Source organism: Trachurus japonicus, chromosome 20, assembly GCF_045865225.1.
Source record: "Trachurus japonicus isolate A0001 chromosome 20, Traja_1.0".
In the NCBI taxonomy this organism is placed as follows: Eukaryota; Metazoa; Chordata; class Actinopteri; order Carangiformes; family Carangidae; genus Trachurus; species Trachurus japonicus.
In genome coordinates this window covers 22,712,640-22,739,522 of record NC_140926.1, presented here as the reverse complement: position 1 = coordinate 22,739,522, position 26,883 = coordinate 22,712,640, and the positions used below count along the sequence as shown (strand labels likewise).

Here is a 26,883-nt window from a genome sequence, read left to right as displayed (position 1 = left end):
CACATTACCCAACACTTAATTAAACCAAACAATCATTTCATGTAGCAAAATTTAATTTTACGGCTGAAAAAACATTAAATTAGATGTTGGGACAGATTTTATTTATCCTGCGGTGAGGCCAACATCCTCCTTTCCTCTCTCCCCTTGGAGGAGTCCAAGGTTAACAAGGCTGACCTGTTGTGTGTGTCATTTGTAATAAGGCAAACACACCTCAGATCAAACAGGGGTAAAGTCTCATTGGAATCCTATAGAGCAAGACCCAGATGGGTTTGTTCAGGGAGCAGTGGCTGCATAAAACTAACATGTTTCTAATGATAGAGTTTGCTCTGTTGTTGTCACTAGTCACGGAAACAAGACATTTTTGTTCAAAGGAATTCAGTCAATTTCCTGTGTGAAACCATAATAATGAATTGATCAGCTACGCTAAAACACTCTCACACACTCACCCCAACAATGTGCAATTTCACACAAGTGCAGAAAAATTCCCTCAGACCAGTCGTCTTACATAACCTCGCACAGCCTGATTCACTCATTTCAAAGCTCTTGCAGAGCTATAGATCAATGATGAGTCATAATTGTAGAAAATCTGTGTGATTCATTCGTTTCTTTTCTTCCTTCTCTCCTCCAAGGAGCTGATTGATGTCACAGCTGCTCGGCACGCTCCCAACATCATGTCACATTCACACCCGTAGCACACAGTCATCTATTCTCAATGAATGACACAAACACATTTCACAACGGCCCCACCCCTGCTATCAGGTAAGACTGCTTTTTCATCCTGCCATCATGATCGCACTTTAAAAAACATCACAGTGAAGACTCCTTTCTAACCTAATGGCTCCAACAGGAAGTTGTGCTTTAAATGCCGGCCTGGTCCCAGTCTACAGACTTGTAGACTCACAGACTCTGACTCAAATCCAGGATGGCTCCAGGTTTTCCCACTGTGAAAACAGCAGGTTATTAAGGGCTGTCGTGCAGACATTTTAAGCCCTGTTATGCATACTTCACATACATCTGCGGTTAGTGGTGGAAAGTAGCTGCATTGATTCAGGTAAAGTGTTCTAAATGACGGCTATGGGAACTAAGGCCATTTTTTAAAAATATCATTACCTATGAAGTCACTTTGTGTCTCTTTGCGGACGGATTCTAATCTATTCTGAACATCATAACATTTAACAATTATTGCTGCTTTGCATCGGTGCAAAACGACAGCACAGCAACGCCCACGGTCATGACACAGAGAAACCGATGGAGTTGTACGAAGTATTGAGAAAAGATTAAGTCCAACATACTGACCTGCGCAGGTTTAAAGCTACAAATGAAGAGACACAAGGGTTTAGTTAACTTTGACTCACTTCCAAAAAGTTTCTTTTGCAGCACAAATAATGATTGGAAACATCGGTCTGATTTGGTCTGATTAAGTTTCTCCTGCTGAGCATTGTAGCTTTATATATAGACAGCTAAGTATAAATACATAAATATAAACACAGGAAAACCTGCCACATGCTGTGAGCACTTTGGCAAACATGGTGGCAAAGGGTTGAATAGTGACACATCCCATAGTAAAGAGATATCAGCATTCATTTCTTGAACCTAAGTCAAATATTTACTTTTCTTGTAGTTTTGTTTTGGTCCACTCCCTTGTTACTGTAGCTGCTAAATGCTCCACTGTACATTCACAAACACTTGGATTATATAACAGACATCTAAACAAATGAAAACTGATTTTGAAACAAAAATAACTGTATTTATGTACTTTTCCACTCACAGACAATACAAGATATGTGAGCAAAGTATAGCAACCAAACATAGCTGGTCTCTCAAGACTGCTCTTATTCACATCACAAATGATTATGCTTCAAAGTTCATGTAGAAACACTATTTGCATCAGATCTTGAATGCAGGACCTTTATTGGTATAGTTACTTTTTACACTATTTTTTGTACATTCTGTCAAAAAGCTAAATACCTTCTCCACTATTGTGTGTGCTGCTGCAGATTTTTCATGAGGGAATTACCCATGACCTTTTTCACACATTTCAGAAATTCCCAATGTTGAAGGAAAAAAAAAAAAGGGGAAGTCCAAAATCTTCCAAAAGCTGCACTTCCTTTTGTCTGAAAGACAGTGTGTGTTGTTTGTTTTTTATCAAACAACATGATTTATATTTACATGTTCAGGGATTGAGACAGAACTCCCAGTTTGACTACACAATATAATTGAGCCTTGTGCTTTACAGGCCACACAATGCCTGTGATTTCAGAAAGTGCTGTTTCATTTCATTCCTCATTGAGAATCTGGAGTTCTGGCGCCTTCTTTCACCGAGGCACCTGATGACGTCAATTAAAGGTTTCCAGGGTTTCAGAGCCGGGGTCTGGACACTGGGACTGGGCCTCTGATTCGCTGAGGCTTCGTGGTCTAAGCTGGATCCCCATTTCGATTATAGTCACTTATTAGTTTCACCCACAGACTCACTCACTCCAACACTCACTCACACATCTGTAACTCTGGCACTGAAGGAACAGAGGAGAAGGTTTACAAAACAGGGATGGGGAGTGTTTTGGAGTTGGTAATGTTTTTCAGGGGAGAAGCCCAGTTCTTGGAATAGCAGCAGCGGCGGTTCTGACTAGGCTGTATATGTTTGCCTCGACCTGAAACTGGCCCGCTTCCCACTTCTTTAAAAACATTTGCAATTGACTGTGTTCCTGGAGAAGCTTAACAAGGTCTGGCAAGGGTCTGCCCGAGTATTAAAGTTCTCCATAAAGCGGGGTAATTTCTGCCCACTGGATTACCCAATTCATGCTTGTAAATCCACACACACTGCTTGCTTCATTGCTACTACAAACCCAGCGGAAGAGCAATATGTTATGTGAGCTCAGGCGACCGCACCCCCGCTGCTGCAGCACAGCTTTCCAGTAAGAAAAAGAGGTGACTCAGGGTGAAGACTCCAAAAGGCTTGGCAAAGTGCGCCAAAGTCTTTTTTGACTAGTCGCCACAGTAGCTGGCCAGCAACAGTTAAAAAAGCTGGAGCTGGAGGCGCGGGACCGGTGCGCTCGGCTGCGCGCACATGTGGGGACTATCATTAGCTTGTAACACTCCCATTAGAGGCAAAACAACATTGTCCAGCAGAAGAAACCACTTAAAGAAGAAGTGTGAGAATGCAGCTGAGCAGAAGTTTCACCCTCACAGCTATTGTTGTGTTTATAGGCGTCAATTAGTCGAGAGGCCGAAATTGAGCTTGTTAAGAAGGCCCCGTGTGGAGAAAGAGAAAAGGGCTTAGGGAAAGTAGATATGAACAAGATGACGGAGCAGAAGAGATCTGTGTTTCTATTCCAGGGGGATTAAGTGGGAGAAAGTGAGAGTCAACCTGAGCTGGCACCTCAGCACGTGTTCAAACAAAAGCCTGTTGGCAGAGGGGGCGCGGAGACGGCGAGCTGCTGTTTTGTGCCCGTTGCCGTTACGTAACGCTACAGACAAAGCTCAATAGAAGCGTCTGTGAAAAGAACTACCCAGGGGGGGCAGGGGGGGAGGGTTACCGTCTGTTTCTCTAAGCCTCATCTACCTGTCCACGCTTTCTGCAAGAGACATGGAGGGCAAAGACAAAGCGTGTTGTCATGAGCAGAGTGACAGACTGTGGGCTGACAAACAGGCTCCAAACAGCCCCATGTGAATAGAACTCAGGAGGCTGCGTTAATGATGGTGGTGGGGGGGGGGGGGGGTTGCCGTAGGTAACGGTGAGACGATGAAATAGGATCCAGGAAGTGCAGTTTGTATAACAGATGCATGAGTCTTGACAGCTTTTTAGAAGGCTAAACACGACACAGCTGTACATGAAGACTCCAGGACAGGATTTCACAACGTTGAATGTTATCAGGCTGACGATCAGGTAGTAAAACAGCAGAGAGATGACAACAGAATCTACCAGGAGGATTTGCTTGCACATATTTGATTGTCTGATCACAGTGCAAGGTTCAATAAATAACCAGCCTATGGAGCAGAAAAATGTATAAAATCTTCTGAATGTTGCATCTTAAACTGTCCCATATGATCAAATCTGAACTCTAAAAGTCTCGTCTATTGTTGTGCTCACTGAAATAAATCAAACTGAACCTGTTGGATGGATGTTACTGTAGCTGTGCAGGTTCTAGTAAGTCAATTTACAGGAATAACAACAACAGTGAGACGGTAACTGTTCCTATTGAGATGCAACAAACATTCCTAACATCTGATTGGTTAGAGCAGCAATTACTCCCCTCCCCTATACATTGACATTTGACTGCTCTTCATATTTCATTGTTCACAAAGTTAGTTACTATTGATATAAAATGTTACCTGTCTATCAAAAACACTTAAAGGGATAGTTAAACATTTTGGCAAATTGGCCCATTGCCATAATCCCTATAGTTTTAGGAGTAGGTTCGTTACCTTTAATTGTCGGTGCGTGCAAGCCGCAAGCTGCTCAAAGCTACGCTACGGAGACTAATGGGATTTCTTGGTTTCCCTCATCAAACTCATCAAATACACAATCCAACAACTCCAAAACGCTCTGGTGGACAAGTTGTGACCTGCACATTCACCACGCTATGAGATAATAACACAACGTTACCAGACAGAGTTGTTTTCTAGGTAAATTCATGCAAAACCGCTGATGCACGTTCCTGTGGGGCAGTTTTTCGGCAAACAGTCTCTGTATTTACCTCTAAAACAACTCTGTCTCGTAACGTTGTGTTATTATCTCATAGCGTGGTGAATGTGCAGGTCACAACTTGTCCATGAGAGTGTTTTGGAGTTGTTGGATTGTGTATTTGATGAGTTTGATGAGGGAAACCAAGAAATCCCATTAGCCTCCGTAGCGTAGCTCTGAGCAGCTCACGGCTCTGCTCCGCCGTTCTAAAAATATCTTGCACCGACAATTAAGGGTAACGAACCTACTGCTATGACTATAAGGATTTTGGCAATGGGCCAAAATGTTGAACTATCCCTTTAATTCCTAAAAAGAAAAACAGAGGATGTGACCTTTGTCTACTTATTGGTTCAGCACTGATCATTGTGTAGCAGGGTTGGGGGGCTTTTATTCCCCGACTCCATATTTAATTCAGCAGCCATCTCCCTGACTGATGGCTGCTGCGATGCCGCTCTAATTCAACTGTGGCTCCCACATCAGACTAACCTGCTTTACTTTCAGTCTCCCGAGCTGCATAAACAACCAAGACACATTCAAATTTGGAAAGTAAATGAGGTTGCATCCGCCACACAGGGACGACAGCAGATTTACGAGGCAGTGGAGGTCGGATTTCAGGTTGAAAAACACACTGGATGTTGTTTCTACTCGGGGGGGAAAAGCAACAATACGGGACTGAACGGTCATGAAGCTAAAATTTGATTTGTATACTTCATGCATGCCTGTTGAGTTTATAGAGTATTTTTATTCTCATAACATCACCGGGAAATAGCTCACAATTATTGACAGATTTTCACCGGAGCTGTGAGCGAGGCTTTTTCTTTTCAAGTCTGGAAACAACTGTAGACACTTCCAGGTTTTCTGCAGGCATCTTCTCATCCAGTCTCTGATTCAGAGGCGAAATGAAAAAGAGCAAATGAAAGATAGACGCAGAGATACCAGCGCAGCGTCTTTGGCAAGATGCTTTCGCATGTGAAACAAATCAAGTCAAATGAATCTTGATTCAAAAATAAAATTACAGATAGACTTTGCAAGATTGAGAATAAGGGCAGTTGCAAAACATGATGCACAAACAACCTTTATGGCAAATAAATGTCAAGGTCTTGGCAGTGCTTCACATTCACTTCATATGACCCATGATTGTGTGTGCACTGTTCTTCCACAACACTCATTCATCCTTTTTATTGTGCATATTTGACACACAGAGACACACACACAAAGATAGGCATATTTGGTTTCAAAGGTCAAGATAAAGGCGTTTGATGTTGAAGTGCAAAGGAATGAATCAACACTATGTAGCTGCACACTCACTCTTCATATCAGCTGATCAACAAAGTGAAGCAAGCTCCCTTTGAAGCTGTAAAGGTGTGTGTGTATGTGTCACATGCAGTATGATTATCTTTTTTTTATTGATAATTAAAACAGAGGAGTTAGTATTTCTTTGGATTGCACAGCGCTGCTCAGCTGGGTTTGCGTAATGTTTAAATGACTAATATTCACATGCGTTCTTTGATAGGAGTTACACATAATGGGTAGAGTAGCTGTTAGGAGGTGGAGGACCTTGGCCTAGCAATGCTATTACAGCACCTGTAACGATTTTATAGTCCTCAGAAGTTATGGGAACCAGGAAGGACTTAGTGCAGACAGTGGGAGGATACAATGATGATTAAGGGCTTCACATTACATTACAGGAACTAACCAGTGTCTGAGACTATTATTATAACTGAGTATCTGTGTGTATCATGGTCACAAGACTATTTGCAAAGCTCTGAATGTGTACATGGCAACTCCACACTTCCGCCTGCACTTTATATATATTATCTATATATATTTTTTAAGGTTGAGTACATAATGAATCATGTCCACTGTGGTCGACCACACACACCACCTAATTTCCTCATAATTTCCTCATAATAAATCTGTTTTTTGGATTGTATTGAAATTCAGATTAGTTGGAAACATAGAAGATATAGAGTACACATGTTTATCAAGTCTATAGTTGAAACCAGGCTTCATCTCAGTCACAGATGTCAGAAGAGCTGTTTTAAGTTGTGCTGTGTGTGCTCCCCTTGGCTGCGGCAGTGCATGAAGCTTTGACAGCAAATGTATATCAGCTGATGATCAAACAGCAGCACTGGAGAAGTGAAGATGCATCTTTTGATAAGTGATAAGTTGGCAGAGACAGTAGTGGATGGGTGTGTATATAAAGCAAAGGCACTATAGTGACAGTGTATTCCAGTTGGATACAATTTGCGGAAAAGAGCGATTAAAAACAGAATGATCTGAACCTAAGGCTGGAAATACTCAGTCTTCTAGTCCCTGCTATGATTCATAATCCAAAAACGCAGTATTTTTACACTTTAAAACAACACACAGCTTTTTCATCCATCGCTCGCTCCGCTTGCCTCGCTCTGCCCTTAGGCTTTCACCCTCTATGCGGCTCTCAGTTTTCAATGCAGAGTTTTTGCTTTTAAATTTGTATTCTCAAAAACCCAGCCAAAATAACACCACTGCCATCACTTCAACATTTTTCTAGACTTGACCAATTAGAAGAGGACAAGAGTGCAACCATCTCCAGACGCTGAGTAACACTTGACGTGACTGATCTTGAATCCAGTGTAACCTCCTCTGTGAAGCAATCTGGTGATTGTTGTCCTTCTGAAATCTACTTGCGGTTTAAAGATCAGAGAAAGCTGATTCTCTTGGCCATTGTTGTATGCTATAGCTTTTTAGATGGTATTGCAAATAATTTGAGCCTTTCTTTCAACCTAAAAAAAAGGTTCGTCCTTACAGTTTGACATCCAACAATTTCGCATCAACACTAGTATGTATTTGTTCATACAAAGCCTGATTAAACTACTGCTTATTCACCTGACAGGGACAGTTCTTTCTCTCCACTAAGGAGTTGACAGTTTGAAAACCCAATTCTTTAAGTGTGACATTTAGAAACAAATCTTTCGTTACAATTTTCATCTAATTTTGTGACATGAACTCCGTTTTTGCTGTTCTGAAAAATTAATCTTGACATGACATTGGGCTTTTATTGTCAATCAAAATCAACCAATCTTGAATAAAATATAAAGTGCAGCATCTTAGTTGGACCCTGTATTTCTGAGATTTTAGAGGAGCTTTTTTGCTTCAGACGCATTTCATTGAATTTTCTGCAAACAGAGACAGAAAAGCAGGCCTCAACCGCATTGAACAGGCACTGATAACGAGAAGAGATGAATAATGATGGGGATTATACAGTTAGAATTATGAAAATCCAAATGAAACTGTTAATGGACTTGTGGTACAGTGTGATAAATCACCAGATGGCCTCTCTGCTCATCAAGTCAGCAATGCAAGAAGTATGAAATATTTAATTTGTTCTACAGATATGCCCATATTTTTAAACACTAATTTCCCATCACAGCATTGCCAAAAGATGACTCTCGGGCGGAAACTAAGGTCGTTCAAAAATCTGTCTGTGGAGTATGCTTGAGTATGGGCTATGAGACTTTCCTCAGAGGCTATGGATGTGATGTTGAACTACTATGACAGTTCCTGTGAAAGCCTGCAGACACGTCAGCCCATTCCTAGAGGATTCCTTTTAATGCCAGCTTTCCCGTCAGACTGTGCAGTAGGTGTCCAGGGTAGCTCCGTTTCACACAGCTGGAGTGGGAAAACGCTGACAGTCACCACTATAGATCCCATCAGATCTGATTGAGCCGACCCCCAGAGGCTCACTGGCCCAACTAGCTCACATTTCACAGTCTGCTGACAGGTATCCTCATTTCAAAGATCACATGACCCAACATAGCTGAGGCCAAAATACAGGTATGAAAGGTCAAGAAGCATGATCATGATGGCACATGATAAGACTAACCACCAGACTGTTCTGTAATTTGCAGCTCGGCGCCACCGTTCGCACACACCGCTCACAGCTCGGAGGGACATGAGTGTCATTAAATGGGTCGTAACAGGACTTATTCTTAGCCGGAGGAAGCACCAACAGCTACACAAAGCAGTGTAAGAACATTTACAACTGCATACTCTGGGCCCAACTAAGTGTTTACCTGTGAATTTTTCACAAATGTCCCTACAGAAACAAGGGAAACGGAGACTCATGAGAATTCTTCTTCTTCAATCACAGAAGGAAGGCGTAGATATATTTTTTCTATTGGCAGCCAATTTAGCTTAAAAAAACAATCAAGCAATTATAAAGGCTGCATGGCTTCACCTGCGGTTATAAATATGGTTCTCTATATTTTTCTTCTTATCTAAAATCCACCTGAAGACACATTTGTAGCAAACAATGATTTGGAGACCAATGAAAATAGATAGAATATGATAGAAACTAAAACTTAACACACATTTTTCACAGCTGGAGACAGTTCTTTGAGAGTAATGGACTAATGTGTGATGCTAAACCTGTACTTTTCTTCTAGACTGCTAAATAAGCTAGCCTAAACAGCTAGCTAATAATAATGCTACTTAACACTAGCTACAGCAAAAATAGCTCATTTCAAATATTTAGCTGTGTGTAAGCAGATATGGACAATAACTAGAAACAGTGCAAAAATATACCTAAAAAACAACGGTCAATAACCTAAACTTCCTAAATTCAACATGTAGGCCTAAGCAGTGTGGATTTTTTTGGAGCCATTTTGAAACCAGTTTGACTCTCATGTGGGGTGTGGTGGCTAGGCCAGATAAGGGGGAAGTGTTATGGATTAGAGGTCTTTTGTTTTTCTTTGATATGCATGTAAGAACGTTCTGCAGGTGATGTACAAGTGAGAGCTGTTTGTTTTTTTTGATATGACATTTATTTTGCCATGATTTTTTTACCAATAGCCCTATGACGTGGGTGTTGTCTGAGGGAACAAATGAGTATTACAAGGACAAGGAGGGAAACAAATGACTAAATTGAAAGTCTTAACTGTTGAGGTAATGAATACTAATCTTTGGGGACATATTAGGCTAATCTCTACTTTAAATGTGTAGCTACATGGCCAGCACTGACACATTGAAAAAGAGACAGCCCCAGGTTTCCTTAAGGGTCTCTTGGACTACCCCTCCTCTTCCTCCTCCGCTGCCAACATGAACCCTCAAATCAATTTAACACAAACAGACTAAATATTACAAGCTGATGATAACAGCGTATCATCAAGCTGTTTGCAGGCTGCACTTTACAGCTTCCCTATGTGGATGCTGACCTGAGGGTGAACCTACCTAAAACCGTCACACAGGTGCTACACAAGTAGCTTACTGCTACCTGCTGTTTTATATTAAAACATGTCTCCGCTCCATGCCTGTGAAACAGCAGCATGTAAACACCAGTAAGCGTTCAGCTCTTGCCCTGTGTATTAAAACCAGTATTTCTGCTCTTGGTGTATTTAAAAGGGCAGAAAATACAGTAATTAGCTCATGTCAATGTGCAATATTACTTTGCAATTTCAAAGTTAAACACTCCCTCTGCCCCCCCCCGCCCCCTCCCCCCCCCCACTACACCCCACCCGCCCGGCTGAGAGGTGTAGTGAAACTTTAATGGCAACAGCTGTTAAAATGCACAGCTCAGAAACACTGCATCTCTAATTTAGTCTGACAGTCTGGGTCAAAGACACCCGAGCTGTAAAACACAGTAAGGCACAGCACAGGGGAAGGTAAATTACAGTGTCATTAAAACATACAATTAAATCAGGTGCTGTGTCAACAGTGGTGGAGCCGCAGGGTCTTCTGTTATTTCCGCATAGTCAACGTTTAGTAACCTTTATTGAAACCGTTCCTGCAGATTAAATGAAAGACCGTACTGTACTAGCTACTGCACACATGCAGATGCATCCACTTCTGTATACTGAGCTAAATTCATGTTTACACAGGTCAGGTGAGTCAGGTATATTCAGGGTTACAGTTCATCATAGTGCGAAATACGGGGGGTTTGGGGGGGTCGGACCCCCCCGATTAACCCTTGAGACCCCCTGAAAGACTCAAAAGCAAAATCTGAGGGGGGTCTCATCTTTGTCAAAAAAATAATAATATAATATAATACAATAATTGAATTGTGGTCAATTAAATGTTGTTTAAGATCACCATTGTCCAGTATCATAAAATTTCCAAAACATTTATTCGTTTAACATTAAGCTGAACCATGTCACCTGCGCATTATGCAAATTAGCCATGTGCGCCAGCCCAGCGCAGGTTTAGTCGAGCCCACTCGCTAATCAGAACAGAGGATGCCCGGTTCCTCTCCCCCCTCTGCCGAAGAAAGTGAAGTTGAGGCCGAGTGCTCTGAAGAAGTAGCCGAGCCCCTGCTTGCTAAGCACTGGTGATTGGCGCTTTTCTTTTTTCTTTCTTTTTTTTTTTTTTTTTTTTTACACCTAAGCAGGTGGGGGGTAATGGAAATACCGCAACCTTGGCTTGACATTAAGGCAGGAAAATAACTTAAGGTAAGAGGCTAGCTCAAACCCATCAGGGGGTCCGCACCGCCTATTCAGGACATCACGCTACCTATTCCGACATGTCACTATTCAGACATCCGCTATTCCGACATGTCACCTATGTTTAGACATTCCCGCTATTACGAACATCCCTCTATCTAGACATGCCGGTAGTCAGACACTTTTTGATACACGCTATTCCGACACGACCTTTTTTATTTTTATTTTATTTTTATTTTTTTACAGCAGCGATTACCCAAGGCGCGTCTCTCTCTCTCTCTTTCTTTTCAGATGTCTATCACTGGTTTGAATGAGGGAGTGATGTTCTTAATCTCAAACAAACTCAAGTTAATCTCAAGTCACAAACAAAACTGACACACATGATAAACAAACAGAACTATGCTGCAGTTTGTTTGTCAAGTTAAACCTAGTCACCTTCAGCACCTCACTGACAGCTCCGCGGGATGAAGTCCCCCCGCGCGGAGCTGCAGCTGTGAGCGTCTGGGCTCTGGGGCTTAGTGGCTGGGCCTTATTTTATCAAAACTGTAAGTAAGCAGTGTAAAACTGCTGCTACTAAATTTTTTTGCTTAGGCCTACGGTGAAAAGGACAGCCAAAATATTTTACACCTTTTTCAGATCAATCAAACTGTGCGTGCACAACTCTGCACCTCAACTTTTGATAACTGGATCCAAGAATGGTGGCAGGTTTGCGCACGTAGAACACACTCCGTCCCGGAAAATTGGCCTAGATACCATATGGTCAGCACGTTGCATAATTAATTAGCCATGTGCGCTCTGTGGAGCGGACACAAAGTGACAACGAGACAACGGGCGGAGAGGAGAGGGGAGAGAAAGCTAGATACATGGCAATTCGGGCAATAAATCAGGCAAAAACCTCCCAAATCGCAACAAAAGGGAGCAGAAAAACAAGAATAATCTTATGTAATCTTGCCCCTTTATTCCAGACAAATCTTTTTTTCTTCTTTTACCTATGTTAAAACGATGTAAAGCAGCAGGATTTAAACTCATGGTGTGACAGGAATAATAGACAGTCTCCAGTAGCTGCAGAGCAGCAATGTGCGCTTGCTGTGTGCTGTGTGTTTTTAAACTTGGAGGGTTTGTTTTTTCTTCTCTAATAGGCCTATGTATTTGTGTATGAGAAAACAGTGCCTCAGATGTAAAAAAATAAAAAATAAATCAGAAGGACACTGACTATAACGTAATCAATCAATGTCGGAAAAGCGGAATGTTTTGAAAAAATAGTAAAGTGCCGCTACTCCGACAATGAAAAAAAAAAATGTCGGGAATAGTGGGATGCTTTAAAAAATAATGTTGTAATGCCGCTATTCCGACAATTAGAAGTCAATGTCGAAATAGCGGCATGTCTGAATAGCAGCATTGTAAACCCCCTGCTTCAGCATACTATGGCCTGAACCCCCAGTGGTGTTGTTTGCCAGGCGCCTGTTGTGAGCTATTTGTCTGTGCTTTTTCAATTTTTCTGATGGCCCGTTATACGAATGTGATTTGTGGATGTGTTCAATGCTGTGTTTAAACGTATTTGCTCAGATGGATGGGTTAGATAAAGGCTACATGATCGGTCATAGTTGCAGGCTGACCTACGGTATCTCGGTCTCGTGCACATATATTGTCAACGTCAGTCTCCGATCTCCAGATTTATACAGTTGGTTGTTATTCGAGTGCACGAGTTTGGTGTCTTTCATTCATTTTAATTGTTTGTATTTTATTTATTGTCTATTCGTTTCTGCTTTGCCCTGATCGCGCGACCAGTCTCCTATACCTGGGCATTTATTCATTGTTCAAAGTGCGCCAGTGTGGGTGCCAATTTCTTTTTGTCCTTTTATTTATTTGAATTATCGTCTATTTATCGTCAATTACTTTCTGCATTGTAATGCACAACTTTGCCTCTCCTTTTTAGGCTATAGGCTAATTTTCTTGGCTTATTGTAATGTTATAGTCCTACTTTATAAAAAGAAAAAAAAATAACGGTATTGCACAACAATCGCGAGTTAGGGACCCCCCCGAATATTGATGGGTATTTCGCACACTGAGTTCATCTCATAGGGAACTTGAATGAGTGGATGAAATTGCATGTCAATCCAGTTCGTTGACACATTTCAATGGGAAAACCCTCCTGAATTACATGGAAATCTCTAACCCTAAACCTGAACTACTGGATGAAAAGTCAGAAGATCCCCACAGTCATTAAGATTCACCCTCTGGCAACGATCAATGTCATCATCAGTCCATCCAACAGTTGCTAAGATATTTTAGTCTGAACCTAGTTGTGGGCCAGCCAACCAACACACAGACTGAAATTACCTTCCTTAGGTTTGTGCCTCTGGCGTGGCTAAAAACAGTCGAGTATCAAAGTAGCCATCGGCACAAATCATTATTTTTGTATTCTAGGAATTAAAGGGTGTGAATAGGTTTCCTAGTAAACCTTTAATCCCTAAGCAACAGGCCGAGTGGGCTGCCGTTGGCAGAGCGACCGTGTTAACAGGTGGATCAAGGCTGACTGTCCCTGCTCCTTGTTTCCCCTCTAGGGAAATCTGAGTGGATGTCATTCCTCATAGGGCAGCTGTCAAACCAGCGAGCATGCCTCCGCTGCTGGATTATTATGGAGTGTAAGTCATTAGGAGAATCCCCTGAGGACAGGCAGCGCTCACTCCAAGTCACAGCCTGATACGAGCTTATGAGGGCCAATGCTCTTTGGGCCCATTTTCTCTGTTTAATGGCTCTGGCTTTACAACCTCACAGAAAATATCTGAATGCTGCTGCAGGTTTACTGCTCCACATACATCACAAGCGTAAAGCAATGACATTTGGTCGCCCTTCATTTGACTAAAATTATCCTACCGAGTGTCACTGGCTGCTGATATATCACACACACAACACTGCATAGGAAAATTACTACTACAGGTAGGGGAATTACAAAAATATTCTCTATTTTCAAGCTCATACATAAAGCTGTATTTTGAATATCTGTGGGTTTAGACCTTTGATTAGTAAAATTAAGGTTTTTGTTTCAAAGGTCATTTAACAGGTCATGAACACCATATCAAAGCAAAAAACACATTTGACCTTTTGGTAACTGTACTCTATTGCTGTGGCTCATTGTAATTTTATTACTTTCTTACTATAGACATGACAGCGCCTACCTATACTGCATTTACTGTATGCGAAGTGCAAAACACACTTGTTATGGGAGAGATAGTAGCTTGTTAGATTATTGCATCAAGTGACTCCTGCATCAGCATAACCAGGGCTGCATATTGTAGAATCGAAATTTCTGATGCATGAAGTTATAGAACTTTATCCTTAAAAAACACTCAAATAAAATGATTTTTTAAATATGATTTTGAATATAGATTTTACATTTTATAGCAGAGATCGGCTACATGCTTGAAACAAAGATGATCACTGCAAACAAAAAATCTTTACATTCCATATTTGATCATTTTAAAGTGGAAAAAAGCCAACATGCTAGTGCGACGCTTTTGGTTTTGGCCATAATCAGCTAATTAAATTGATCAAGAGATAAGGAAACCAGAATATTATCAGATAATAACATAATGAACAATAATGCTGTTGTTATCAATTTCACTTCCTACTATATAGAAGTAATAAGATGTGTTAACGTTGTGTCACAGTAAGCCACGACACTGTGACTGTGAGCAAAACTGCACAATACCAGGAGCCAGAAACGAAAGCAGCTTAATGTTATTCAGTCATGATGCAGTGATGCATGATGCATGAACAAAGTAAATATTTAGCAGTAAACTAAGCCAATAAATGAATATGGAGGTTTTCTCCACCTCCAGTCGCTGCACCTGTGCCACTGCCTTCAGTGAACTCAAGCTCATGTGAGCACTGACACAGGCGTGAAATTTTGGTTAACATGGCGATGCAGAAAACAGCATCTGCCCATCGAATTTGACCTCACATATTCATCTGTGAGTTAACACCACAGTGAATGAATGCAGTCTTCTGCCTCTTTCTCATCCCTCTGTGCGAGCAGATGGAAGACGGAGCCTGGAAATAGAAGAAGGAGCAATTAACGGAATGAGTCCCGAGCAGTTCTGGCGCACCGCAGAGCGCTGCTGGGTGTGCGTCCACTTCAGGAGCTTTGGCCCGCTGTATTATCGAGCTAAGATCACGGGGGGCCGGTGATAATCTTCTGTCCAAGCTGGACTGTAATAAAACAAGCTCAGTGTGACAGGTCAGGTGGACTCTGTCTCTGGTGAACCCACCTCCCACCGCTCTGAGCTCTCAGCCAGACAGACAGTGAAACGTTGCCATGGAGTCCGTTCGCTGTGGGATAATAACCTGCGAGCCCCATTTTTGCGCTTCCAAATTTGTTTAAAGAAATATAGCAGTATTAAAAGTCTACAGAAGAAGCCAGCAGCAGTTTCTGATCACAATCTAACCATGGATGTACAGACTATTATCAATGGAAAGACTTTAACCCTCCTGTTGTCCTTCTGGGTCAAATTGACCCAATCTGTTCACTTCCTCCATCCTTCCTTTCTCCCTTCCTTCTTTCCACAATCCTTTTTCCCTTGCTTCTTCTTCCTTCCTCTTTTGATCCAGTTGACCTGGTCTGTTCCCTCCCTCCATCTTTCTTTCCTTCCCTTCGTCCTTCCTTCCTTCTTTTTTGACCCAATCTGTTCCCTCCCTCCATCTATCTTTCCTTCCTTTTTCCCTTCCTTATATCCTCCCATCGTTCCCTTAGTCCTTTCTTCCTTCTTTCCCTTCGTCCTTCCTGCCTTCCTTCCTTCTTTCTTTCCCTTCGTCCTTCCTTCCTTCCTTCCCTTTGTCCTTCCTTCCTTCCTTCCTTCCTTCCTTCCTTCCTTCCTTCCTTCCTTCCTTCCTTCCCTTTGTCCTTCCTTCCTTCCTTCCTAGACCCAGGAGGACAGCAGGAGGGTGATTCCAGGTTCTGGGTATAATATAAGGAGCATCTCTGAATTTATCATTGTATATTTACAATGGGCATTGGCGATAATGGAATCTTTGGAAAGTATAAGTCCCATTGAACATAAAAATATGTGTAGGCTACCATGTCAGTTTGTTTTATTGTTTTGTGAAATTTGTTGCATATTGCGGTTATCAGTTTTCAAAGCGCCACCTCTGTGAGCTGTCATATCTCTGCTTTAGAGCATCATCCACTCTCTGGTCTCTATACATTCTGTGTTGTTCCCTCACACAAAGCTTAGGAAGATCAATTCATTCTCCAACAACCAGATCAACAGGAAAGGTCAGGTTCTGTCAGATTCATGCCTCGACAGTAACATTTTGTGAGTCATTATATTACCTTGGTAAAACGTCCCGTGTTAATTTGACTGTTCCCACTCTGGAAAGTAAATATACTGTATGATTCATGTTGCTGCGGACGTGCAGAACTCACATCATTAACTAGAATTACCACTTCACAGTAGTATGCCTCCAGTCTGTCACATCTGCGTTTAAAATATTAACCATTTGTGTGAAGGTTTGTCCTAATTGCTGTGTGAATTCTAGAGTTATGGCTTCAAACATGTTTTGCTCGGTGACAGGATGTTGACCTTTAACCACCAACATCTCATCAGGTCATCCTTGAGTCCAGGTAAACATTTGTACTAAGATGTTTATGGACTCTTGACTCATTAAGAATACAGTTACAAATAAACCAATCAATTGATCAGTAAAGGACTACAAACCAAATACAAATCAACACATCAGTCTCTTTTTTTTTCTTGAGGAGTTCAAGAGATGTTATGCTCACAACAGCTCTAATTATGTTTTCTGAGGTCACTGTGGTCTTGATCTTTGACCTTTGACCACCAAAATCTAATCAACTCATCCCGAGTCCAAGTGAATGTTTGTGCCAACTTTCAAGAAATGTCCTCAGGCAGCAGGGTTGTTATGCAACAAATGATAGCCAATTTTCATGTATTTGTTTCTGGTCAGAAAATGAGTTAACTGACTGACTGACTTCAGCTAGGCCAGTGTGTGTGTGTGTGTCATGTGCCTGTGCTGGGGTGAGGAGCATTTTCTCCCAAACATCAACTGGAACAAAATGAGAGCGACTCTCACCAGCAGCTGTCACACGCTACAGCTCACAGCTCAGTGTCGCTTTCCGATCACAGCGGCAGGGCTCGAGAAAAATCAATGCTCCGTGTGTTGAGTCCAGAGGGAAACGGCGGCAATAGAAGGCAACACATTCTTCCACTTTGAAAATCTGAAGCGTGTCCTGCCTGTGCGTCTGCTGAGAAAACAGGCATGCAAGGCAACAATACCATGTGCTGACCATGTGACTGCATGTGTCCGTGTTTATTTTAATGGCGGAGCCCAATAACAGATACAGCAGCATGTATTCTCAACTTTCACCCACTGACTTATTTACTCATAGTATTCATGTGAATTTCAAACCTCCTGCTGCTCAGACACGCCCAGGCCTGCTGGGCAGAGGCAGAAGAAAAGCAGGCAGGGAGGCAAGGAAACGCATGTGTTTGCATATATTATATTATCTACACTGCATGTCAGGGTGTGTGTTGAAGTGAAACACTGAGACACTTCGCTATTCCACTTCATTTGGACTTATGAGTGTAGTTCAAATCACATTATCAGGCTGTAGACCTGGGTGACAATCTGTGTCAACTTCCAGTGGCCTAAGATCATTGATTGATCCATCATCAGTGATCAGTCAAACATTATTTGTCAAATTTGTCAATTTTTCTTAACTGTTGCCCCTTTTTTTTTGGCTTTTAGGTTGGCCAGGGCATCTGGCCAGGGACAACGGACGAAAACTAGCCTTGTTGGCTAACTCTGGCCCACTTACAGTTTTTCTTTTAACTCTGTTGATTAGTGGTGCACTGTCCCTATGAAATAAACTAATAAATAAATAAAATAAATAAACAATGAATATAAAAATTAATCAACAATCATATTGATATTCCCTGTTTCTCAGATGTGATGATCTACTGGTTTTAATGTTTTAGAGAATAATTGCTCAGTTGACTGACTGATGAGTCTAATATGGATCATTCATCAATCATTTGACTTAGTTTTCAAATAAAATAAATCCAAAGGTTTCCTCATTGTTGCTTCTTAGTTGTGAGAATTTCCTGCTTTTCTTGGTGATAGCTTGGCATATTATTTTTGAGTGGATGGATCTTCTACAAACATTCAGAAAGACTCAAAGTTAAACTGATTAAAGTTCAAGGGTAAAAAATTGTGATCATTTGAAATCATTCATGAAGCCAAAATGATAGCAAATGTACAGATAATCAATTACAATACAATACAAGCACAATATTACAATTTCCAAGCAAACTGGTGTAAAATGAAGTAAATTACTTTAATTTTCTGTGTGAGAGTAAAACATACGTCTTCATACAACATACTGATAAAAGAGAATTATTGCTGGTAATACTCTAATATGGATTTTTTTTTTGCCTGTCTGACTGATGCTTTCAGTGATGAGTGGGGGGGTTAATGGGGACGTGACAGTGGCAGCCCAGAGAACTCACAGATGGGTAATCAATGAGTGGAAAAACACCAGGGCTGGGTGGTGTCTGTCTGTCTGTCTATGTGTGTGTGCGTGTGTGTGTGTTCTTCCCGACACACAAGGTCAGGTGGTCGCTGTGTGGTAAAGATGTTGTGTGCGCACAAGAGATAACCTTCAGCTTAAACTCTCCACCTTATCTGGAGCTGTAAGTGGAGGCGACACCCGCTGCTTCACAACGCTGAGACACCGAGACGTCGGTTTCTTCTGTGTGATAGCAACTGAACTTCTTGGGAGTGTGTGTGTGTGTGTGTGTGTGTGTGTGGGGGGGGGTTCTCCTGAAAACAACTTAAATCAAATTAGGCTAATGGCTGAGCTTCAGTCCAATTGAAACTGCTGTTGCCAAGTAGAAATGCTACTGTGCTGTTTTATAGCTTTGACGTTGACATGAAACAAACACAGGATTATTTATGGGAGAGGAAGCATCCCACAAGGCCACTGGGTTATTCTTCATTTTTGTCATGCGGCTGATGTGTTGTGTTGTGTTGTCTGGACAATCCAACCGCTTCTGCTGCTGACCCTCACATGGACACACACAAGTCCTGGTGCAGCTCACACACACAGTCACTAAACCACCAGTGTGTGACAGACGTGTTTGCACAAGAGCGGCAAAAAACAAATTACACGATCACAACCTCCAAACAGCCCGGTGACATACACTGTACGTTCCCTCCCTGTAAACCAACCCCCTCCCCGGGTTTTCAATCTGCTCTGGAGAACTTCACAGATGATGCAACAACATAAGAGGGTGCAGCATGTTGTGTATGTTAGAAAGCCTTCTGGCACATATTCATCTACCACATGAAAATAAAAAGCTGAATAAATCTGTTAATTAATAAACAGAAAACACATAAATCACTGAAGTTAACAACAATTTCCAGTTTCAGGTTGGCTGATAGATAATTAGAAAGCTTCACAATTAAACTGGTACACGCAAGGCAGAGCCAGAAACCTCATGATAAAGTAGTTTGACATTTCAGTCTGAAAAGTGACATATAATTAACTGATAATCAAAACAGCAGCCAATTACATTTCTGTAGATGAATTAATTAATTAGCTGAGCAATCATTTCAGCAATAAGGAAAATTAACTTTTTGACTTTTTCATTTCTATATAACCAACTGCCTCTCACCCAATTTGACATTACTGATTCTTCTCCTACAGCTGAATGATTTTAATCATAAAACATTAGGCTACATCACTTCTTGGTTTTAAAGCTATTATGTGGAGTATCACAAAGTGCAGGGTCAGAGAGAAAACAACAGCACAGGGGGGGTGAGAGAAGTGGATCCAGACACAAATCCTGGGTGAAACAACAACAACACAACTATTCCTGTCACCCACTGAAATAGATTTGATGTGGGCTAAGCAGATCAGCGGGTACTGTATGTCACTGACGGTGGGATGGTGCAAAACCTCAGTCAGGCAATAATAGGCTATACATCGGTCTGGTTCAAGCATTACATAACATGAGGCTGCCCTGTGGGATCTGGGTGGACAACTTAATTGATGTATTGCTTGATTGAAAATACACACACACGCACGCACACACACACACGCAGACACACACACACACACACCGACCAACCTGCTCTTTCCGTTTCTGCCAGCGGCCGCACGGGCTCTCCTCCAGGATCTCACTCTCATCCTCGCTCTCCTCCTCCTTCCCCTCCGATCCTGATTTCCTCTCCGGGACGGACATCGTCATCTTACCGCCGTATATCACTCGATTCCCAGCCAAGACTTCCTCCACCTCCCTCCACCTCTCCTCCTCCTCCTGTCCGGCGTGTCTTGTTCTTAGTAGGAGACCAGACAGACGGAGCGGTAGCGCAGAGACGGTCCGCCGCTTGTCTGCGCAGTGAAGAAACACCCCCCCTCTAAACACACTCACACACACTCTCTGTCTCCCTCACACACACACACCTCCAGACGACACACCAGCCGCTCGCAGCACCCTTGGCGCTCAAAACATGTTGCAGAGAAGGCTTGATGCAGCAGCCGCCTCTCAGTCACTGAAATCCTCCTCAGATCTTCACATAGAGAGAAAAACTAGAGGTGTGCACACAGCGAGGACGCTACAAGAACTGGACAGGGTGGAAATGATATCCCAGACTTCATGCGCCCTGTAGGCTGCATGCAAAATAGGGTTGCGAAATGTTTTTTTCTTTCCCTCCTCTGCTTATCTCTCCAGCCGCTCAGAGCAGCGAGGGGTCCGGTGCGCTCATCGCCTGCCTCGGATATCGCCTGTGGTTTTCTTTTTTTCTTTTTTTCTTTACGCAGGAGAGTTGCTTTTTCGACCGCCGTCCACACGCGTCATTGTCGGTGTTGGCTGGATCTGAAGCCGTGGGCTCCGGCCAGGCACGGTGCGCAGAGCGATGGGGAAAAACGATACCGTAATGTCTCCAGTATACGCGCAGAGGTTGTTTGTTAGGACAGACTGGTGGGGCGGCGGGCGGCGGGCAGACTGGGGGATTGAGTTGCGCCGGCGCACGTTTGTATCATCAGTCAATATGGTAAGCAGGGGCGCCGCCAGGGATCGCTGGTCCCATTAGGTGATGTTATTGCCCCCTCCCACTCGCCCACCACAGGCCACGCCCACTCTGAGATGACAACGCCGTGCAGAAGCCATGTAACCTCCTGCTCCACTAGTCCGTCTCAGGGGGCAAGTCTGTGGCTTATAGGGCGACAGGCGGTCGCCTAGGGTGGCACCGCGAGGGAGGTTAGAAAATAAAATAACAACAGTTGTTTTCTTTTTTTGGTGCAGCCGAATGTGCAAGTAAAGTTTTTATTCATTTATTTTTTTTATATCAATCACTGTTACACAAATCATCAAGAAAAACAGACATGCCTCTGAAGAGTATAAGTCATAGGTTGATGATGCATATCAGTGTGGTCCAGGTCTGCCTCTGCACTGCTGAATTAGTCGGCAAAGGATGAAAATATAAAAAGCACAAGGCAGGAGGCAGCACCGAAGAAGAAAAGAACAAGAAAGGATCATAAGGAAGATTGAATGTAAAACAAGCTGATAAAAGTAAGTTGATTAGGATTCTATCACGGACTTAGAATAACTAAGCTGGCTCTAAAGATGAAAATTCATTGAATATTAAAGCAGAAGTAAGCGATCCGGTCGTTTTGGCTAACTTCTTGAGTTAGCAGTCCCCGCCCTCGTCATGGATCTATTGGTCCTCGTCCCTACATCACCACATTCACGCGCATCCCTTGGCTGCACACACAGCCCTTCATGCCGTTCTCTCTCCTCATTGGATAAAGGTTGTAGGATACAAGGAAGTATACAAGAAGTTTTCTCCTCGGCTTACAGCAGACCAAACACTCTATATAAGTGATTGCTGTCGGAAGATAGAACTATTTAAGACTTATATTAACACAAACATTCCGCTTACTTCTGCTTTAATAAAATAATACAAATGAATGTCCATATTCTGTAAAAAAATTATTCACTGTTGAATATGTTGCAGTTAATACAATTTACATTTAATTGAAATGCTCACTGTTTTGATATTTTCTTCATAAAGTGAATTACCGAAACTGATACAGAACAACCATTGAGCTCCAAAAAAGTGGGTAAAATACCATTGTATGCAACAATGTAAAACAAAATGTAGTGTGTGCTTCAGTTACAATAAAAAACTTTATACAGGGTGTGATCATTGCCCTGCCTGTCCGATAAACGACTGACATCATCTATAAGAAACACACTAAAGGCCATATTTTCCACTTCTAACTAAAGGTTCTTAATTTAGAGGAGGATTTCACCATCTTCCTTTTTTCTCTCCATAATGATAAATAAGAAATCTCCCCCCATCCCAGCCCATCCTGCAGTGAAGCCAACTGACATGTCTTCCAGCACAATCCTCCACCTCATTCCTCACTTGGCAGAGGGGGCTGTTCCATCGGTATCTCATCGTGTCCTAACGCGTCAAACACTTTGTAACTGTGTTTTTGCATTTCTGAAATGTGCTACATAAACAAATGTTCTTATTGGTTGAGGAGTGGGGATGGGAGGACAGACCTCCTGAGCCTGAAGCTACATCTGTTGGACCTGGCACCGCACCGGCTCATTCAGCTCAAAAGTTTAATAGGAACCAGCTTGCATACGAAATTTTAGCTCATGAAGTTATGTAAATGCACCTGGCACAAAATAACTGAATCACACGACATTTATCTCCAACAGCTCAATGAACTGAAACTTGAGAAAACACATGTGAATACATGTGAAACCCTCTGCCAATCAGAACATTTGAAAAAAAAAAATCACAATAAATCCTATAAAAAAATATAGTAGATATTTATTTTCTTTTTAAGTCTGTGCCTTTAAAATATACCACTCCTTTTAGGATCTGTTGTACATATCACAAACCAACCTACACTCTGCTTTATGACTGGTCCATCCTCTTAGATTCTTACATTTTGCTCATTCGTACTCTTTACATAATTCACTACCAGCTAGAAGTTTACACAGCCTCCGTCAGTCACAAGCAGTTAAAATCCTGAGTTTATGTCGTGTTTTTTGTGCAATATTGTGTTGACTTTGCCTTTCTCTGTGGTCATTTCCCCTCTCATTATTGTGATTTTGTTTTGTCTCGTTGTCATTTTGTGACTATTTGTGGTTGTTTGATTGATTTTTCAACAATAAAATGTTAAAGCAGAAGTAAGTGATATATTTGTGTTAATATAAGTCTTAAATAGTTATATCTTCCGACAGCAATCACTTACATAGAGTGTTTGGACTGAAACACGGGTCTGTCAGTCACTCTGCTCTGCTCTGAGCCGAGGAGAAAACATTTATCGTATCCTACAGTTTTTATCCAATGAGGAGAGAGAACGGCATGCAGGGCTGTGTGTGCAGCCAAGGGACGCCGTGAATGTGGCGACGTAGGGACGAGGACTGTTATGGTGCGTTCAAGGAAACTCGTATTTTTCCGACCGTGAAGTCGTACCAGTTCGATCTGGTACGAGTTCACCGGTCGGAAGTTACGAGTGGCCGTTATAGTGACTTTCACCGGTAAAACTGGTCGGAAAAACACGAGTGGCTTGCCTGGAACGCTACAAAGTCGTAAGTTGTGACTTGAAGCTGTAATTTACGATTTCAAAAGCCTGCCTGGAACGCAGCATTAGCGAAAACGACCGGACCACTTACTTCTGCTTTAACCACCATTTCATAAAAAGGCTCTGGTCTCACGGCCCCCAGGCCTGGGCCCTGTAGGTCCATTCACTAATCCATGTGTCATAATCTACCTGTCACCTTCTCACCATGTTTTTTTGTCTGTGCATAACCAGGTCCCATGGGTTGTTTCTTTCTTTTCTGTTCTGAGGATATTTGGATAGTTGTGTTTAGTGTGTGTTATTTATCACAGCATGAACCCAAGCCAAACAGACAAGCTCTGGATTCAGACCCACAACACTGCAACAGTCACTATCCTAAAACCAGAACCTAGACCAGAACCGGGCACCAGAAGGCCTGGCTGTTTTATGTATTCATTAAAGGCGAAAGGGCTCTTTGTAGCTTAATAAGGAGGGGTTGTGGTCTGCTGTGGGTCTGTTTGGAGCATCATTCAGAGCTTCAGTGGTGGAAAAAAACCTTAACAGAGAAGTAGAGGCTTCACCAACTGGATTTTGCTTTGGCAAAATCTTTGTCAGTAAAGCACCAATATCTTCAGTTGCTTAATAAGAAAACATGTTGAGCAGAAAGCGCGGTTGGCAAGCTACAATTAAAACCTCCAGATTCATCACCCACCATGAAGGTCTTTAGAGCTTGGCAGTGAGCCACAGTGAATACAAGTCTGCAGTAGGATAACACACAAGCTAATAGAGGAAAGCAAGCGGGTAAAAGTACAGACAGTGACACAGAAATGTAATGAAAAAGATAAATTCTGTGCAAACCTAAGCTACATACATTTAAACAGCTCATAATAATCTCCCAAGGCCTCCAAAGATTTAGGCCTCTCCATGCAGCAGTGTCTGTGCCAGCGAAATGGACACTAAACCCTGGGAGGCACTGCTCTGATGATAGTGCATGTGTCTTTAATTCAAAAGACTTTAGCTTGTCATTGTTTATCCATGCTTTGTTATTTTATCTGCAGACTAAAGAGTTATAGTCCCTGACAGTCTGTTAAATCTCTCAGTCTGCTACTGACGGACAGACAAACCCTTAACCCAGTGGGAAGAATCACAGCTGACGACACTGATTTAAAGATGTATTTCTCTCCAAAACTCAAACCACCACCCGGCCTTCAAAAGGTAAAACTGTGCACCAGCACCGTAGCCCCACAGCCTGAATCATTTTGAGCCCATTCAAGAGAGAATACGGTACTTATGTATTTGTAAGCCTCAAGTAGAGGTTTTGATTACTTCATGGAAATGTACAAACCTAGTTTGCCATCTAGTGGTTCTGCATTAAAACACATCTAGAGCAAAAAAAAGCTGTGATAACTAATCACTGTGTTGGTGCATAATTTGCATCGTGAAGTGGATTTACGTCATAGTATTTGCATGTCACGGCTCGTCTGACATGGAAAATATGCCTTCACTATGATAAGTATGCTTTATCTTATGAGCCTCACTATCAGCACCTCAGTGGAAATGGCATCAATTTACACTGGTTCAGTTGTAATCACAGATTTATATAGTAATCACAACCTTTCTCTATTTTTAGCATGCAGTGCTCACGCAGAGCCCGTGAGTGTCCTGCCAATCCCACTCACTGTTAATGAGATTTACTCCTGGCACAAGGAGCAGAGTGGAGCAGACAATGGTGCTGTCTAGACATCTAGGGCACAAAATGGTTGTTTCAGAAATGGCAGCAATAACAAGGGGAGGGACAGCGCCTCCATTATAATGACGATGAGCGTCAAAACAACTAGTGTGCGCTCTTTCTACATCCACAGCTTGGGCTCGAAGTGTGAAAATCTGTTCTAAATATATCGTCCCTGTGAAAAGAGTCTGTGTAATCTTCTCAGAGCTTTGAGCCTAGGAGTTGTGACATTGTTTGTTTAATTAATCAGACTGGAACACAATACCAATCATATTTGATTTGGAGGTTTTTGTCTGTTTATACAGGGAGGGACAAATAACTTGTGGAGACACTGAGACAATAACTGAGAAAATTGTGATAAAAATACATGAACAAGCACAAGCAGAGATTCATACAGCCTACTTTATGCAGCTGTTTTGAATAAAGTGTCAAATGAACTCATTGTGTTTTGTGTGAAGGTCTTTGGGTGAATAACTAGAAATTTGGGGTAGTTTTTGATTTATAACAGGTTGTGGTCCCCATTTTACACCCAGTGGATTTTCATCCATTGTTGCTTTATTAGCTTGACAAGATTGAAATCATTCCTCAAGATGACTGACATTATGAAGTAAAGGTATTAGAATCAAGTTTGAAAATCATTATTGATTCCTGGGTAAGATAAAGTTCATGTGATGTCAAGAAGTGCTACAGACTTTAGATTATGTTGTGGATGATAATGGATGGCATTAAGGTAACTTATGTTTACCAGGAAGGAATGTATTAATCATCTGAATCTTCAGTCAAAAGTTAGGATAGGATTTCAGACATTGACCTTTGACTGAAGATTCAGATTATTAATAAATTCCTTCCTGGTAAACATAAGTTAGCTATGCATATTGAAGCACACATGGATACACTAGACTAGGGTAAGTGTGACATCTTGTGGTTGCTTGTAACAGTTGCAATAATTTAATATTGATACAATTGATATTAACTGATCCATTTTAGCACCAAATCATTTACAATTAATTTCCAGTTTGTAAAATCTGGGGGTTACATTCTGGTTGTTCTGTAATGTTCAATAACGACTCTTTAGTCTCCTTGTTAAATCAACCTTCATTTTGAGAATGTGTTACTGTGGTGATGGTAAACATTAATGTTGCAGACTGAAGCTGACTTTAAAAAAAAAAAAAAAAAGTAAGCATAGAAGAATAAACCAAATATGTCAATGCATCGATGCAAACCAAATATATCAAATCAAAATCAGCAGCTTAATTTATAGTGTCATAATGAAACAAAAACATCATAGGCTACATGTTGCCTAGATGTAAGAAATATTTGGTGAACATTTTCAATCTATAATGATGGCCAGAAAAGTTTTCAGTGTTAAAAGCAATATTTCTAACTCTTAAGTGGGAAAACATTGGTGTCAACATTTTTATAATAAATTATCATGACCATTCTGGTTTTA

At 41.7% G+C, this 26,883-nt stretch overlaps 1 protein-coding gene across 2 annotated transcripts in view; it reads right to left on the bottom strand.

The window, feature by feature from the left end:
• The window catches only part of nrbp2b (nuclear receptor binding protein 2b), a 45,545-nt gene extending 24,359 nt beyond the window's left edge, over window positions 1-21,186 (bottom strand). Inside the window, exon 1 of one of the 2 annotated variants that reach the window (XM_085762731.1) lies at window positions 20,250-21,186. In XM_085762731.1, coding sequence (XP_085618857.1) covers window positions 20,250-20,369 — 120 coding nt within the window. In that variant the 5' untranslated portion in view covers window positions 20,370-21,186. The remainder of the gene's footprint in view (window positions 1-20,249) is intronic. The other variant, XM_085762730.1, reaches the window with a different exon arrangement.
• Between the last annotated feature and the right edge of the window lie 5,697 nt (window positions 21,187-26,883).